General features: G+C 48.4%; 3 protein-coding genes across 3 annotated transcripts; 1 reads left to right on the top strand and 2 right to left on the bottom strand.

Moving 5' to 3' along the window:
* Nucleotides 1–2,895: 2,895 nt before the first annotated feature.
* P168DRAFT_277718 (grainyhead-like protein) lies at nucleotides 2,896–5,520 on the bottom strand (the record flags this gene model as incomplete). Its single annotated transcript, XM_024835625.1, has 5 exons — nucleotides 2,896–3,212; nucleotides 3,265–4,556; nucleotides 4,627–5,148; nucleotides 5,303–5,434; nucleotides 5,507–5,520. 5 exons carry the CDS (start codon nucleotides 5,518–5,520, stop codon nucleotides 2,896–2,898), a joined length of 2,277 nt encoding a protein of 758 aa, XP_024696681.1.
* Nucleotides 5,521–9,025: 3,505 nt separating this feature from the next.
* P168DRAFT_286245 (uncharacterized protein) lies at nucleotides 9,026–9,476 on the top strand. Its single transcript, XM_024836311.1, has one exon. The coding sequence runs from the start codon at nucleotides 9,195–9,197 to the stop codon at nucleotides 9,411–9,413; it is 219 nt and encodes a 72-aa protein (XP_024696682.1). The 5' UTR covers nucleotides 9,026–9,194; the 3' UTR covers nucleotides 9,414–9,476.
* Nucleotides 9,477–13,133: 3,657 nt separating this feature from the next.
* On the bottom strand, nucleotides 13,134–15,721 carry P168DRAFT_228627 (zinc metalloproteinase family protein; the record flags this gene model as incomplete). The annotated part of the gene is made up of 4 exons (XM_024833140.1): nucleotides 13,134–13,230; nucleotides 13,290–15,157; nucleotides 15,258–15,353; nucleotides 15,419–15,721. The coding sequence occupies 4 exons, from the start codon at nucleotides 15,719–15,721 to the stop codon at nucleotides 13,134–13,136; spliced, it is 2,364 nt and encodes a 787-aa protein (XP_024696683.1).
* Between the last annotated feature and the right edge of the window lie 2,787 nt (nucleotides 15,722–18,508).

An 18,508-nucleotide genomic window follows, 5' to 3' on the forward strand; every position in this document is an offset into this window, starting at 1 on the left:
CAATCAATATGTGCACTCTAGTTACACCCACAGTAAGCCACTCATCTTGAAACCGCCATAATAAACACTGACAGTCATATTCCCATCTAGAACGCAAAGTATATTATCCACCCAAGCAGGGAAGTGTCAACATCCAGGACACCAGTCCGAGGACAGTCACCGCGCGCATAACCCGTCACCCAGCATGTCGTTGTCCACACTACCTCAGGTACCTTGTCTACCAGGGAGTCCTATTCTCAAGACCAACCAATCGCTTCCACGCCAGGTCCACCGAAAAGAATTCTAGAAGGATGAAAAAGAAAACCAGGTGGCGAGTCGCTCGGATCGTGGTGGATCTCGGTTTGTTCGATGGTAATTCGGGGTACGTTCCATCGTTAGGAGGCAGATCAAGCTTAATCGCTTCGGGATAAGCTGAAAATGAGAAGTAACGTGCTGCTGGGGTAGCATACTCGTTCGTGTGGCGAGTATATGGTCGACGATAATTAGGTAGTCGAGCTGGTAGTTCTACATGCTACGAGCTGGTAGTTCTACATGTACGTATGGACGAACTACACCTTTAAAAACAAAACACTTACAATATATTTTCATTCCAACTTCAGGCGATAGATAATCAATAGAATCCAGATACATGAAACCTCCCAACAAATACCACCCCCAAGTGCCACGGAGTGGAAAATAGAAAAAAAAAAAAAAAAAAAAAACAATCTGAAATCCCTACCTCCACAATCCATCCAAATACACACGGCCCGTAATCTAACGCTCAAAACAAATCCCGTAATACACGCCTAAACAAATACCGACCCCACACCGGGAGTACCCGCGTGGGGAGCAAAAAACTAGCAAGATAGAGCGTCGCCGGGGATCCACATTCCAAGGAAACACAGCATACATGACGTCATTTTGACGTTGGAATTGGATTTTTGGCCCCTGATGGTGGGGATAACGATGTGATCTATTCCTGTTTAGTATCGTGCTGGGTTGGGATACGGGTGGGATGGTATTTTTTGTGTCTTTGTTTATGTGCACGCACATTTTGTCTACAAGATGTACATAGCTACTGGATGTGTGGTGACAATTTATTCAGAGAGTGGATTACTGCCGTTGATATGGATATGCTGTATCTAAAATCAGGTACTTGGTAGCTTAGCCTGTTCCTGAGGCTGTTAGTTGTCTACCTGAGGTGTACGGAGTAGTTAGTACCTGAATATATGTCTAGAAAGATACACCTACCAAAGTACCAAAACACAATAGATTTAAGCTTAAATCGTTACTACTTCCACCCGCCACAGGGCCAACAGCCACCCACCCATCCATCCATCCATCCATCCATTCGTCGAAGCTAACCAGAAAGCTTACCTAAAGTAGTCATTTCCACCAACAGTCCCCTGCTATCTGCACAACTGACATCAGCCACGACCATTTGAAGAATAAAAACCGCAGCGAAAGAAGTAAACATGTATGCCCAAAGCAAAAAACTCCTCTGACCAAGCAATATATTAGATTTACCTTGTCTGCAGTGCGTTCTCCCCCTTGTTTTATCCCGAACGCTGGGTAGGGGCGGGGTAATGGCTATGGAGGAGGAGGAGGAGGAGGAGGAGGAGGAGGAGGAGGAGGAAGAGGAGGAGGGTAAATATGTAGGTAGATAGGTATCTATCCAAGGGGTATTGCCCTCTCCATAGTATTTGCTCTATGGATGGGTGAATTTTGCAATCTGATCGCGGTACGGTCATACTGCATGGGTCGATCATTTCTACGTATCGTTTATTATCTGAGTCGGCCCCAGATGAACAAACTAGTTATGCCGGGGGTGGAAAGGAACGCATCATTGAATTGATTCTCCGGCCTTGCTCGACCGAACTTGACTGACTTGCACGTTTGGGGCTTCGCATGGGTTTGAATTCGGTCGCGTGTTTGTTTGAGTTTACATCTAGCTATACCTAGTTAACAATGGACGGGGAACTCAGGCGTTGGATCAAGTAATCTGTCGCAGAAAAAGGTCACCGACTGGCCTTAACGGCCTATCTACAGACTACGTTACGTCGAAGGCATCTTAGAACTTAAGACGGTCTATGTTAAGGTTAAATCGTATATAATGAACCTATACTTTATCTGCATAAAACCACACTGCCCCAACGCTCCGCTTCAACAGACAAGTCCCTGATACACAATGTACCTGCCACACTACCCACAGCAGACAGACAAAGTCCCGTGAGCCAGTCCTGGCAGGACCACGGTGTAGATCCAAAATAGCTTCGAGTGGGTCGGAGAAGGAATATCGTAGGAGAATGTATATCGTATTCTCGGATATGTGACAAAAATTTGAGGGTTGATAGGATGTAAATGTCGTGTGCGTCATCCGTCAAGTGAATCCTCCAGTCAGAAAATAATGAAGTTGTCGATCGTGTATCTCAACACCCTGTACCATATCCAGAATATCGTAGAGATATGGCACAAGGTGAATGAATATAAAAGAAAAAAGGTAAGATGGGGAGGGGTAACCCCAAGACGAAGAAAGAAGAAGAAAAACAGAAAAGAAAAAGACAAAAAACAGACGCATATAACAACAGGGTATCATTGAACGGAGACTCGTGTATTATCCCCGCAACCAAAGTCCCAAGCAGTGCACCACCCGAACTCCTGATGAATGAAGGAAAAAAAAAAAAAAGGACTCTTTTCCGGACCTCTTACACCACGCACCAGGCGCCGATTAATTAGCATAATACCACCCAGGAGAACAGTCACTTGCTCCAAATGATAAAAAAAAAAAGCACATGCTGAGACTGAAATGAAGATACCCAATAAAAAAAAGAAAAAAAGAAAAAAGAAAAAAGAAAAAAGAAAAAAGAAAAAAGAAAAAAGAAAAAGTAAAGAAAAGAAAGATGTCAAAGACATTAATTAGTAGCTCAACTTGACCTCAACCGCTGGGCTTGGGGCCCCCGGGCTGGGGATCGAGCTTTCGAAAGGGGATGTCTCGGAGAATTCAACGACCATGTCTTGACCTTCGGGAAGTTCCCGAACGACGTCGTCGTCGACCATGATCTTCAACCCGTTCTGATTGATACGTAGAACGCGGACGATTTTCTGAGGATCAAGAGTCTGCTGCTTCTTTGAGATCTTCTCGATGAGGTCTCGGACGGTGCGCTCGGTCAAGTATACTGCGCGGTAATAGTCGTCCTGGTCGTTTCGCGGGAAGCGAATATAGAAGCATGCAACTATAGAACTGTTAGCATTGTCCAGGTCTGTGAGGGTATTATCAAAGCTTACTAGGTTTGGGGCGTTGTTCCGCGGGCGGCCTGTACGTCGGATCAATGTCGACGGCCTCGATGTAACCCATGGGGCCATTGGCCTCTCCACTGGCGGGTTTCTGTATCTTGACTGGGTGATTCAAGAGGGGTGTTTCTCCATGCATCCCGGAGCCCGGCCGCGAATTCTCCGAAGACGCGTTCCCGGCGTACCCGGAGTCGTAAAACACACTCGACGGTCGCTGTAGGGCTGCGACTGGCGAATTCAGCGACATCGCGCTCGTTGATGGAGACAAGGCCTGGAACGAGGATGGGGTTCCACCCCCATTGGACCGAGCTTTGCTAACACCATCTTTCTTGATGAAGTTGCGCGCTTCGGGAAGTTCAACGGGGAACAAGTCCGGATCATCTTCGTCGTCACCTCGCAGTGCGAGGATACTCACGGGCGCGGTAGAGGTGAACATCTCTTGCATCGCTGCCAGTTTGACACGGAGGTCATCTTCAATTGACATCCTGTCGGATCCATCCTGAGAACTCATGGACCATGTTCGCTTGTGCTTGGTGATCTTGGTGGGGCGAGGATCCGGGTTCTTGAGTGTTAACGGAGCATTGGCACGCTTGCGTTTGCCGTAATTTCCGGCCCCCATTTCAGCCTGAGCAATTTGCTGTCGCAGCTTTTCGATCGACTTTTTGACGTGGGAGACATCGTTCGACAGTTTTCGCTCGGCTCCATGATCCCGGAATAACTTAACTTGGCAGTAGCACACCTCTGCAGGGTTTTCGGAAGGCGTATCAGTATTGTTGGGGACCATCTCAGTCTTAGCACATAGCCTGACTGGGATTCCCTTCACGCCCTTAGAATGGCTAAAGTCCGTGGAAAGGAAGTTGAATCGGACGGAGATCGCACAGTTCGATGATCCCATCGCCGGGTTTGCGGTCCATGTGACACAGAATCCATCGAAAGAGGAGCTCTCCACTTGGATCTGTCGGTTCTTGTATTCTTCAGAACCCCCCTGGATTGGGTCCACATATTCCACTGCCTGGAGTTTACCGCCCCGTTGATGCGCCTCATTGGTTCCTCGGCCTTCTTTCCACAGTTGCCAGCAAGAGGCTGGCTTCTTCCTCTGTTCTTCTTCTTGGAACGAGACGCGGATGAAGGTACGGTATCTCACTGGCTGTGTGGTCGCTGATGGCGGCGCTGTATCGGTAACGAAGACGGAGTAGGCTTGGCCCTTGTTGAGGTATGACACAGGGATTTCACTCTTGTCCTTGACCATAGCGGTCGGAGCTCGCAATGTGACATGGTAACGGAACCTGGAGATTGATTAGAACTTGTGAGACACGGAACAGGTATATATGAAGGTGTCATTTAAGTATGACTTACTTTTCAGCTGGGTCCTGGGATCCCAATCCATAACTTGCATCCTGCATCGAGGGAGCGACCATGTGCGGAGAAAGATTCCTCTGCATATCCATATCATTCAAGGAGATTTCCTCAGACTCGTCCATGCCATCATATCCGGAATCTCGGTGTATAAACGTAGCGGGCGCGAATGACGGTTGAGATGGCGCGTACGGATGTTGGTTCTGGAACTGGGGCGCCATGAAATTTTGATCAAATTGATTCATAGGGATTCCGGTCCCGTCAGGGTTGATGGATGCGCCGACGATCTGCTGAGGTAAAGACAAGGGTGTCATCATGCTCAGGCCCATGGTGGGAGTGTGCAGGTCGCCCGCTTGGTTATGATACGCCGCACCGATCCCGCCCGAGTTTGGTGTGTAGTAGCCATGTGCCTGCTGCAAAGGATTCATAAACGTCAGAGCGTTCGGGTCGATGTATGACTGGGCCATCTGCGCGGCGTGGGGTGTGTTTTCGTCAAATTTCATGGTGCTCTCCATGCTGAGCCTGAAGATGGATAGAAATTAGCACTGTGGTCCAAGCAAGGTTTAGTTCGAGATAGCTTTAACGAGGGCGAAAGCCAAAGGAGATTAATACAAGATTGCCGAAGATACAACAAGAATAAACCAGGGACAAGATAGTAGTAGAAATGGAAAGATACCTTGCTGGTGTAATAGGTCCCGCCGGGCTTTGGTTGTAGGGACTGACATTGCTGCTCGGCCCTGGAACGATGCCGGCGAATGTCCTTTGGAAACGATTAATGAGCTCCTCGTCTGGCTTCTGAGTATTGTTTCTATGTTGGGAAATCCTAGCCGTCAGACCTTGAGCCAAGCAATGAAACGGGGGAGTGAATTCGACAACTTACCGGTTGCGAAACATTATCTTCTGGGGAAAAGGTGCCCAGTGTCGGCGACGCCGTCAGAAACGGGGAAATTGAGAGGTTGGTTAAGTCGAAGATTTGCAAAACATCCGGACCGGCAATGAGTAACTAGCGGTAGGATTTCTGGATACGACGTGAATTGTTCGTTGATCGAAATCAGGCGTGTCCTGCTTTCAAGTCCCAACAGTTGCGATCGAGATAACCAATATGGCCCCACTCAAATCGTTATCAGAAGGCGGACAATCACGTATGAGACTTGTCTCTCAAGATCAAATGGTAGAAATGTTCTTCCCGTGGAGGTTGTGAGGTTGGAAGCTTTCGAATGTATGTGGTGGTGAGAACTTCAGTGACTGAGATAATCGAGTATGATGCGAGGCAAAAAGAAGTGGGAAGTGGGTTCTTAAGTCCAATGTAGTAACTCAATGAAGTATGATATAAAAATTAATTATTTCGCTGGGCGTTGGGAAATAATCAAAAATTAAATCAATAAATAAAGATGATAATAGGCGGATAAGGAATGGATAAGTATGGGGCAGGATGGTTGAAGGAAGATCACAGACGAATCTTGGAGAGTAAGTAGGAAAGAGGGGGAAAACGGTGGTTCAGGGAGAATGGATGACTGATGGAGGGGGGGAAGCCCAATGGAGAGAGAAGCCCCCAATAATATTGGAATATGAGAGGGGGAAAGGGTGAAATGTGGAGGAGCAAAAAGACAGTGGAAACTTAGAGTAATGCAAGGTCGAGGCAGACAGCGGTCCCAGCAATAATTAAGAATCTTCTACTCGGAAAATTTGTCCAGGAGGAATGTGATAGTCCTGTTATTAATATAGAAAGAGAAAGAGAAAGGGGCCACATGGGGGGGGCGTAATGACGTGCAAGAAAACTGTTAATTTATTGACGCAAGAAACAATACTGAAAAACGAATCAAAAGGAAAGAAACAAAAAATCAGAATCAGAATAGAAAAAGAAAGAAAAAGAATAGAAAAGTAGGGAAGAAACTGTAGAGGAAAAAAAAATATGACATGGCTATCACCCGAAAGGATGCTTTTTTATTTTATTATTTCTATTTTTTATTTATTTATTATATCACCTTTAATCGGTGTATTTTATTCATTCTTTTTTGTCTGGATCCAGTGACTTCATTTTATTTACGTTATTCTAATGTATTTCTATTTGTTTATTTGTTTATTTATCTACTGTTCTAGAAAGACCGAGTATTATGCATGAACTTCGAGAAAGAGTCTATTCTGTTATCATGTCGGGCTGGACTGCGATAATACTAACCTTGGGTCCGGAGGTGGAGCTCCCTGTCCGATAGCATTGTAGTTGATCAAAAATACATCGGTACCGGTACCAGTATTGATGTATTGGCCCATACCTTTCTCGTATCAACATCTACCTTACATCATTTCTAGACTCAAGCATGCTACTGGTTAACCAATCCATAACTAATTGTTGATAGAGCATGAAAGTGTAGGTCCCTGGGATATCAATTGAGTCTATCTCAGGTGTGCTAGAAACCAAAGTGATTTGGAACAAGGAATTGTAATCATGTATAGTATGATGGATAGGATGTGTAAATTGACATTTATAAAATGATGCCTACTATCTAGGGAGGAATGATAAGCAACAGCCCCTAACCCCACACGAGAATATTTTCTGCGCATGTATACTATCGTTCAAAATAGTGTGATATCGACTGACATCAGCGTCCCCAGCTAATGCCTCCTAGATTCCTTCTGCATGATAACGATCATACAAGGTAAACTCCTCTACACACTACGTCAGACAATATGCGAAGCATATATCCCCACCATACCCAAAGGTAATCGAAGCCGTTGTTTCTACAAGTCCCAATGTATCTCACCGTTAACCAAAAATACAGCCGCCCATACAAGGCACCCGTGTACCTTGGTACCTAGGCGTAGGATCATACCCATATGTGGACCCAGCTGTCGGAACCCATACTCATTAGGCCTAGTGAATTGTTGACTGAGGTACGCAGCCCACCAGCGCCATTGCTGGAACAATAGTCCGCCAATCAAAAGCCAGCGATCTACCAGCTGCCCTTACCTAAGGTGGGCTTTTGACACCTCAGGCCGTAAACGGCCCGCTTAGCGCCTCGGTTCATCACGTGGCTGTTTATCCGACTGGTGGGCTGGTTTCCATGAAGCACAGCCCCAGACTGTACTCTGGTACGCACTACGCAGACTCTTAACTAGGTCCAGGGTCTGGATGTATGGGCCTGGATCCTCAGATTTCTGATGTCAATCATCGGATGGGAGAGTGGGGTGTGGGACGGTGGATGGAATGCAATGTCGTCATGCGAAGGGACGGACGAACGAACAATATGCTCAAGTGGCGAGTCTCATCAGTCCAGAACCGACTTATCATCCGATGTACAACACCACTTAAGCGATGGATATACGCCACCATTATCTGGCCAGGCCTAACATCCATTACTTGTAAGGAGCTACCGACGGAAACCCAACATGACGCTTTCAAACAATGGAAGCCGTTTACGTCTCCGCCCGTGGATTGATCCCCGTGGCCCGGATCTCGACACCGGTCTTTCGGCTGATCTACATAGAATTGAGCACCGCAATGGGGCAGTGAGATCGGCATGTTAACAGCGAACCTAATTGAGAAAGTGTGTTGCGATTATACTGCCAGCACATCCCCGATGACCACCTCTCCGTTCTACATAATCAAATATGCAAGGGGCTTGATCTGTCAAAGTAGTGAAATGCGAGATGAATTGAAATGCGTAGCAAACAATGGCGCAATCGCTTGTCGCCAGTCGAAAGCCGATTTACTTATCATCCGTGGTTAACGTCGCCCGTGGTCAAGACTCAAAATTCAAGTTTACAACTGCGACAGTGCCAGATATAACATTCCAACTAGTATCGATTGGGCCTCCTTTCCCCCGGTGAGTTTTCTTCCTCTCTTCCTCAAAACCAGGAAGCTGTTCAACAGGCGAGCGTGCCTCGGCATCGCTAAGGCGCGACAAGGCAAAGCTTCGACGGGGCGGGCGTTGACAGGGTCCCCCAATGATCGATCCACTGGGCTGGATCTGACCTGAGCTAAAACCTAGATACCTAAAGTAGTGTTGAGCTTTGTCGCCGTGCGTCTCAGGCCTTGCGTCACAATGCCGTTTTTTTTCCCCTTCCCTTTTTTTCTCTTGACCTAAGACAGTTTAGATTACGTCTCAGCCTTATCACCATGCGGGGTGATTCTCCTTGCGTGTGGTGTATGCGTTTTGGTTATAGCATGAGTCAGGATCTGTATCTGTGTCCCCAGGTGCTTGAATAAAACACCCTTGGCCAGTCCCTGTCTCAAAACAGCTCGCTAAAAAAAACCCATTATACAGTGAATCTACCCCATCCATAACCCCAGTACAGCACTCCCATCCATATAACCAGGCAAAGTGAATCACAGTCCAGTCCAGCCCAGCATAGACCTCCCCCAACAACGGTAGCGAAGCACAACCACCGGCTTGGCAAAAAAAAAAAAAAAAAAAAAATGCAAGCCCAGGACCCGTACCTAAATTAGGAACTATTGAAGCCACCACACAATAGTCGTCCACCGTCCACCGTCCTCCGTCCTTTTCTATTCGTCGTTACTCGATAAGGGAGGTCAGGTGGGGAGGGGGGCTCCATTATCTGCATCGGCAATGGATTGTGGCTTTCCCAGGCTTAAAACATACCCATTCAGGGAATGGGTTGAACCACGGTTATGGATGGTGATTATTCTATGCTTGTTCTGCAATTCAAATCCCGAGGATGGATTTCGTGGAGAAGGGTCTTCTTCATGGGGAGTAGAGTATTTTGGAGAGTCTCGAGTCGAGATTCGGGCGATTTTGTTATTTTTCTTCCTTGTGGTGGAAAGATAAGGGGGAAAACATACGGGGTACTAAACTATACTCTACTAAACCCTGCAGGGTTTTCAAGACGCATTCGCCACTTTCATACAATACACATACTTTACCCAATATAATGTAGTACTAACCTCCATAGTATCAAACCTTAGCCTGAGCTGCCCTCCAATCCACAAGGAGCAATAATCTACTAGAATCACTGATTGGACAAGCCTCACCAATCACAATATATTGATAACCAGCCACAACAGAATGGCGCGATGATAACCATCACATATAAACCAAAAACATCAGTGCTCCGAGCATCCCTGGAGCCCCAAGCAACGCGGTTAGTCCACCGCTGCAGAATGAAAGGATCACAAGCAATGCAGATTGATTAAGAGCAGGGGGGCGCGGCTTTCAGACATCGAATGAGCGGCCATCGGGTCCTGCTCCCGGTGTCATATCGGCCACTCGATCCTCACCACCCGCACCCCCTGTGGCCCTTGCGCCCTCCGTCGTTCGTTGTGCCGAGAGCGCAAGGCTGTTATTTGATGAGGAGGGTCAGGTGGTGACTGCTGGTTGGCTTTTTTTTGTTTCTACGCTCGGTTTCGGGAGCATTGTTGATATGTGCTTCGATATTTTGTATACAGGTCGTGTCTGAGGTGTATTGACGGTAACCATGGTGTATCATACTCAAATAATACATGAAATATAACATACAGCACAACCCACTCCGTGTCACATCCTCAACGAATAAACAACCATGGAGAATAATTGCGGACAAACAACGTCGACGGCGTCAAGCCACCAAGCCATAAAAACACCTGTCGCTACAACCTCGGCAATACACCATGATACCAAAGTATAAAGGCGATAACTTAAAACCAGACACCCAATTAGGTAATCTGGGACCATCAAGTGGCGAACTGGGGAGACACATTCCTCGAGGCTTGATAGGGCGGTAGAGTACCTGGTCCCCGGGTACGGGGGGGGGTCACTTGTCTCAGGAAAGGTCAAAGGCTGGAGCGTAGGTAGCTAGCTGACTCTAGTAGCTAGACCGACAAGAACAGTCCCGCGCCAATCCATAACCGATAAAGTGTGCCCCAAGTACCTGGTACCTGCGGGGGGTTTACTGGGTACTCCGAGTCCGTACTGGGCACGCGGACACGGGCTCCGGTATAAAGTCCCGCAAATGAGAGACACGGCTTAGGGGCCGGAAAAATAGTCCTTTCCCCATCACTTATCGATTACAATGGGTCTAGTCCACTGTTTATTTTGCTCTTCGTTTTGTAGTATGTTGACTCGTTGAGGAGAGTAGGTTGATGGACATGGGCCCATAGGGGCCCCATACCCACGGGCGTGAGAGTGGCTTAGCTTCGCTTGGTCCAGATCCACTGTTCACAGGGTTTGCTTTGGAGATATGGACTCTGGGAGATGGGATGTGGATTGTGGATGACTAGGTGGGAAGCTTCTGGGAATATCAGTTATCTTCGGGATGCCCACAATCTCGGCTTCAATTGTTGGTATACGGGTTATGTCATTATGGCGTAATGGCGTTTTTGTTTTTTGGTTCTTTGCCATCACAGGGCCGAGTCAGTTCCCTGGTATCGTTGCGCAAGGTACATGCTGGACACGACTCGTGCAGTACAGAATTCTGTAGACTGACGTGGGAGTTATCTATTCCATTCCATATGTTGTGGAGATATCTTTTACCCTTCCGTATCCAACAATATACAGCCATCTGACACAAGACAACACACTCCCTAGTTACTCCATAAAAGATGATACCAATGAGGATCAGATCTACAGAACTACAACCCATATCTACCCCACAAGTTACAGCACGCAAATGCTGGGCAATACACGCCCACTTCCGCATGTAGAAGGTTGTAGGTAGCACCCAAGCACCTAGCTACGACTAGCAGCTCCAACCTTACAGGGATACCATAAGCCAACAATCCAGAGCAGTAAAGATGTGATGTGATATACACACACTCCCGACCTCCTGTCACCATCAGTCATCCAAGATTCCAACCCCCTCCCCCAATGATAACCTCTACTCGCACTGTCCCCTGGAGTATCCGGAGTATCCGTAACTGCGCCAGCTGTTACACGCGTGCTCTCTTTCATCCACAACCCCCGGACTCGCAGTTCGCCACCTGACTAAGAATCACCTCCAGTCCAGTCCCACCATATGATGAAATATGTATGGTTTAATACAATCTGAATAATAATGTTCAGAGCCCGTGCTTGCGAGGCTTTTGTTTCATATCCCGATTGGAGTATTGAATCCTCATTATTCATCGGTGTTCTTCCCGTTTCGTCTTCCCGTGTCTCTTCTTCCCCCCCCCATCTCCATTCTATCATGATATCATCGTCCACATCCTTTGTAGACTCTCCTCGATTGCGCGTCCCGTCTTTTCTCCCTTAGTTTCTATTCTTCCTTCTTTGGGTGGTGGTACCTTAGCTTACCACCGTGCTACCACCTACCCACCCACCACTCAGATCATACCTCCGACCGTACCTAAACCAAATAACTGAATTGTACTCACCTTACTTAACCAACCAAAACGTATATACCTATAGCCCATAGGCTCACTACCATCCACAATAACCAGCATCCATCTCTTTAGGCCCGTCATAGCATCCAGCATCCCGCATCCCCTCATTCAAAAGGGCATACGTACCCCAATAATAACAATAATAATAATAATAATATTCCTCTCCAAGTCCTACCACCAATGTCAGATATATTCGTCCACACCCCCCATTACACAATAAGCACGCCTTTTCTCTCTCTTTCATTTCTGTGGTGTACAGATATATATCTAATCGGTACTATGCACCGGGAGATGGGTATTCATCGGGTAAACACCCACACACAACGTATCTATCTATCTATCGACCTTCTTATCTGTCGACACCAATAGTAGGGGGTGATATAGGACGATAATGGAACGGATCGGGAAAGGATGAAATAGATAATCATGTGGAGGTGTGTTTTTAAGCTTTTGCTCATTGCATGCTCAGGCCTGGTAGATAGACTACGGGATGGGTTATTTGGTTGATTGATTTCGTGATGTACAGTATGTTTTTGCGTAGTAGAGATCTGCCTTCAGTGGCACTGTCTTTTGAGTAGCGGATTATCGCTATTTTATCTTTTCTCGTGCGTCGGGAGATTGCTAGATCTAAGTAGCGACTTCATATACTGTTACTACTGTAGTAGGTATCTAAGCCTTCCCATCACGTTGTCTGACAACTTCCTATCAATCACAATTAAATACCTGTCTAAGTCCTGCTTAAACCACGGTAAACTTCCGCCCGAGTTGAAAATCACGCCAATGGGTTCAACCCTCTTGCAACTCCTCAACACCTTTTTACATAGACAAGATAAATCATATAAACAATACCGTCCATGATCCGAGATCATATGTACCAGTTGGTCCTATAGACGCCTCCCGGTATATCCATCGCTCCAAGACCCCAAGACCCTGGGTCAATCCGGTGACATCTGGCTAGCGAGGGAGTGTTGCTTCACCAGATGAGACTTGAACAAAAGAAAAGAATGAAAGATAGCCTGATCCTTGGATCATCCAACGATCAGTGGTGAGTGTGGCTGTAGATTCCAATATGTTGGTGTCCGTCCACAAGGATCGTGCTCGGTGATCCTGATTTCTCATACCATGAGCTGGGCATCAACAGCGTCGGTGCCGTGTGTAGATCTTGAAGATCCAAAATCACGACGGAAACCAATCAGTGTGAAATTATTAGTGAGAACCCGTCCACCCATGGGCCACAGGATCCGGAAACCCCGGCCACTTTATACCCCAAAGGCGGGATCAACGTGTGTCTAGAAATCATGTTAGACTAGAGAGACAGCAAGCAGCGTGGCAAATGCATCAAACATACCCCGAGCCTCCATGGGCGTTTCCATAGATCCCCGACTTCCTCCCTAGGCTGGTCAAAATTTCGATCCCATCGATCCAGGCACCGGCCCGGACGTAGAAACCAAGTAAGATTTCACCCCGCCGAGTATCGAGCACAAACTCGTCCCCACCAGGCTTTCCTCCCCGTCCCCCAAAGAGCTGACTTGTAGCATCTTCGTAGAAGAATTCTAACCCATCCAATGACGCACCGTGGTAAACCTTGATGGAGGTCAATAGCTTGGTGGACACAAAGGCACTGTCCAGGATGACCTGTTCCGGGTGGCTGCCTTCCATCTGCGAAAAGCCGAGTTGACTACTCTTGTACCCGGTATGGCCCTTGGGAAGCTTCACGACCGATCGCTTCGATTTCAAGTCGCTCAAGGCGTTCACGGTATGGCTGCCGAGGGCCCCTGAGAAGATGGTCATCCTGACCTGCTTCTTCTTTTCGCGTTCCCCACCAAACACCCGCTGGCGTAGTTCGCTCTCCGTGACGGTGACCTGTTTCGGGAGTCCGTTGGGGCTTGATTCCGTGTTGAGGTACTCGACAAAACTGCGACAAACCTGGTCACCCTCCGCGTACAACTCCAGGAAGGCAATCCCAGATGAGGCGGTTATGAGGATTTTCCCATTCTCAACAGGCCAGACTTGAACGCTGTCGTCCGAGCTCACCGGCGCGTCGGTGGGAAGGCGGAAACAGGGGTGGAAGCGGAACCGCAGGGCATCCAGACGGTGCCAAGAGCATTCATCCTGCGGCAGGGACAGTTTCAGCCCCTGGGCCTTGGTCCGGGTGGAGAAGGGCTCGCGGGTGGTGAAGGTCCGATTGAGCCGGACATAGTCGCGAAGCATAATGCCCGACTCTTGATGCGGGCATCCGAAGAGATGACCGACCTCATGCAGGTGAGCTCCAATGCCGATGTTTGCAGCCTCCCAGTTAGACCCCGCTTCCCCGCAGTCATTTGCCACGAAATCCGTATTGGTTCGACTGCAGTCCGAGAAGGCATCGACCACTTCCTCCAGGCTACAAGGATAGCTCTGAAGACTGTGGGAGCCGAAGATGGCCATCTTGATATCGCCGCCATCTGACCCTAACGCGGCATGACCGGTGATGGTTTGGGACCCCGTGTCCCAGTGCGAGTCGAGCAGTAAAACGGAAACATACTGCTTCTGGCCCGGTTGCGGCTGGAAGTGGTTCCGCACGGCATCCCTGGCGATCTTGAATAATTCATCCTTTTGTGTGGCCGGGCCATACTGTTGCGCAATGTTGAGATCTCGAAGCTCTGCGACGGTCTTCTCCGTGCGAACAACGTGGACCTTCGCCTCGTTCCGCATCTGCCCGTTAGCCACATCTCGACGGCTGAGGGTTCCGGTCTGCCACTCCTCTTCGAAACGGAAACAGCGCCGTCCAAGATTGTTGCGGAACATTTGTTCGCCGGTAAATGCCTGCCACAAATACGCTGCCGTGCGATACTTCCGAATGGCAGTGTCCAGGCCACGTCCCTCCCGCTGCGTCTTTTCCGGGGACGCATCGAAGGTCCCCTCCGAGTCCTTCCCAAGCAAGACAACCAGGTGCAGTGGAGGGGCACTGTCCAACGGGAGATAGTTGATGCAGATCCACGAGGAATGGATCGCTGGATGTGCACTCCCCGAGGACAGTTTGGTCGACACAAAGTCGAAACGTAATCGATTAGGACCCGGGACTAGATGGACGAGCGCTTTGAAATGCGATGCGGTGACAGGCCAGCTGACAGATGGGAAGTTATCCTGGTGGTGATAGGCGGTTACGGTTCCGTCCAGCGGATGATGCCTGGGGTCTCCGGTCTGACCGTAGAGCAATAGCACTTTTTGGTGTACCTGTGAAATGACCATCGTCAGCTCCATTCCCGTCACACTCCCATGCTGATCAAACCGAGATGCCAGAGGCCAGGACGGATAGCAAGGGACGAGAACCTACCCACGAGCCGTCCGAGATGGAGATAATCCTGGGGGCATACGGTGAAGATGACGAGGGCGATCGGCTAGCACCATTAGACGACATTACGCTACCATTCTATTGGAAACGACACCGATCAGTACGGGAAGATACACGAAGCAGAGACGATCGGGATCACATACCACAACGCTATTTCGTTTCATCGGGGTCGTGTGGAGTGGAGGTCGTTGAGTGACTGCGGGAGGGTCTGCGCCATTGGCATTGTTGTCGTTGCACTCATTAAGCGCCGGGAGGTTTGGGGACGAGCGATCGGGTTTGATGGAGGAAGGTGGGGTCACCGAGCTGTAGGAGGAAGTATCGAGGGTGGTCGACGACTGCCCCGACGTCATCTCACCATTGGAATGAGATTCGTTGGATTTCGACTCCACGGACTTGGTGGTGCGAAAGCTCGGTCTGGAACGCCGCAGCTGCTTGAAGAACGGCATGATCTTTGAACCAGATCAGGTGTGTGTAATGGTGTTGTAAAAAAAAGAGAAGCGACCGTAGTGATGGGGGGGGAATCAAGCGAGTCCGTCGGTATACAAGCCGAGCTTAATTGGGAAGTTGTGAAGTATAAGTAGTAAGCGGGTCGTATAGTAAGTACCCTTCCTTCTCACTCCAACAACCCAAAGAATCTGACGCAGAGAAAACGAACGACAAGGGTAGTCAAAGAAAGAAACCAGATAATATAATGAAAAAGAGAAGAAGAAGAAGTGGGGAGGGGACAGGGAAAGAGAAGAAACAACGATGGGCCAACTCAGCGGCTGATTGTTGTTCGGAGAGGCAAAGCTGAGGTAAGGAAGGCCAGAGTAGGTTGGCGCAATACGTCGACGTCGACAGGTCTGGACAGGCGACCGTTTGCGGATGGATGCTTCTTATTGGAATAACCACCGATCATCCAGCTCAACTTCCCCCCGCAATCACGTCCAATTTTTCAGGAACCCAAGGTTAAGGTTGATCACTGAGAGGAACTCAATATTGATTGAAGAAAGAAAGGAACATCACACATCGCAGGATAGAATTTTCTTTCAGGAAAAAGGAGGTCGGACCTCCAAAGTGGACACACGATGAGATAAAATCAAACCAAAAGGAAAATGAAGAAAGGATTCAGGAGGATGTCCGACCCGCCAAAAGATCCGATGGGCGACTAGTTCGAGGTACTAGACTTAGTCTGTCTGATTTGCAGCAAGCTTCGTTGGAGTCCGATATGAGATAGCCAGAACCAAGCTTTAAGCGGTGGATGGGTGGCTTTCACGGCTCATGGTGGATGCTCATTGGTATGATTCACATCGTCTGAAGATTCAGACCGAGAGAGATCCAGAGATACCTTATGTATAGGTAGGTAGCAGGTCGAGCGAGAGAAGGCCCAGCCAACCATTCCTGCCCCCAATGGACGGAGAATGCAACCAACCCAGCCCATTTTGGACAGCTCTCTGCGACGACGATGACTGAGGTGGGTCAAACCAGTGTTCCCTGTGTTCTGTTGCACTGCCTGTTGTTGCGAATAGACAAGGGTGCGTTACGTATGCCAAATGCCACAGGCCGCTGACCAACAGCAGGAGCAAGATAGACGCGCCTAGTTTCAGTGTTTCACCAGTAAGGTGAGGGTGGATCGACCGGGTCTCATGCTTTTACTATATTTGTCTCTCTTCTGGGTCCCTGCGGTATGGGTGCCACTGACGCAGGCTGCCACTTCATGGCCATCCGTCGTTGGTTTCTTTTTTTTTTTTTTTTCCATCTATTCTTTCTGTTCTTGTTTCTGTCCTGACATATTCAAGCCGATCAGAGATCCCTCCCGAAGACTTATCTGGAGTCTCTGGACAGCGTGGGCGGATAGTGGATGTGCGTCGGATCGGTCCAGATACGAGACGCACATTCTTGGCTAGACTGAATTGTTCGTGACGAGCTTATCTCTTGGCCACCTCATTCTTGCTTATGGAGGGAGTCGCTTCCTGGGTTCCCTTCATTCAACGGGGCTTGAATGATCCTTGATAACGGGCCCTGGTTTCCTCCTTTCTCTTCTTTCGTGCCTTTGTTTTCTTCCTTTCCGGTTCTTCCTGGCTCCCTTTCATCCCTGAGAGTGGGTTTGGAAGACCCCACTCTGGAAAGTTGCCCGATCGACGAGACGCCGAGATTTAAACAGGGCAGAACTCAAAAAGAATTAGACTCTTGGCCGTTCGTCCATAATGTAGAGTTCAGACCTCGAGAGCTTCGACAACCAGTGCTTTTGTCACGTATGAAGAGTAGGAGCTCGAATATTGCCATTCTATGGAATGGCACTTTATTATTTGCGGTGGGGTTACTGGAATCCCGACATGAGATCTCGGTAAGAGTATCAAACCGGTCGACGTATCCAGAGGTTCAATTAATTAGCAAGGGAGGTGTCCACTTCGTTAACTGACTCGATTGCGGAAGTTCTTGAGGCTGAACTCAGGATTCAAAAGGGGGTTGACATATCACTGTCTCCGTCGGGACACACACACACTTTAGCCATCACAGCTGCACGATGACATAGTTCAGTCTCTCCCGTTGTCCAGGAGAGCTCACATTCGGACTGTGTGATTCCTGTTCTGAAACCGTCCACCACGAAGGAGATCTTGCCTCTGTAGATCCCAAATTCCCCCGGTCGGCAGGGACAGCAAGAGCATAGATAAGGTATGCTGGTGGCTTTCGGGCCAGATCCCTCACTAGCGTCCAGTCCTTTGGAATCCAGCATCAACCGGTTCATCGTTCATCTCTCCTCGTTCCGGCTGCTGGTCAGGGCTGGATCTGGATGAACCGGAATCCCCGTAATTAGTACGGAATGGCATTAGGTCGATTGGCTTTGGGGGACCGGAGTTGACCGGCTGATGCTTCGGTGTAGTGACCTGGTATTGTTGGGCCAAGTATAGTTACAGTGTATGGAGTACAACGCACAGATACCTCGGACGCTTGGGCAGGATTCAGTCCGTACACCCGTATTGACTGGTTAGTCCAGATGATTTGGACAAGACAATGAACAGAGGACGGACTATCGTCCATCAAGGGGAAAAGTGATCAATAGAATAGGGAGGTAAGTAGGTAACCATGGATACTGCAATGGTCCAAGTAGGGATGGATTCAACTAGTCGTATCCGGAAGATCCAGTTCAGGCATCTTTAGGTGTTCAACTGGTTTTTTTGAATAGATTGAATAGAACAATAATTAAGCAAGTAAAATAGAATAAATTATGTTTGCTATTCTCGAGGTTAATA

The sequence above is a fragment of the Aspergillus campestris genome, assembly GCF_002847485.1.
Source record: "Aspergillus campestris IBT 28561 chromosome Unknown P168scaffold_1, whole genome shotgun sequence".
NCBI classification, from domain to species: domain Eukaryota; kingdom Fungi; phylum Ascomycota; class Eurotiomycetes; order Eurotiales; family Aspergillaceae; genus Aspergillus; species Aspergillus campestris.

Bases quoted from the DNA above. Each gene is read 5' to 3' on its own strand.
- P168DRAFT_286245 (XM_024836311.1), top strand. From the start codon at position 9,195: ATGGATTGTGGCTTTCCCAGGCTTAAAACATACCCATTCAGGGAATGG.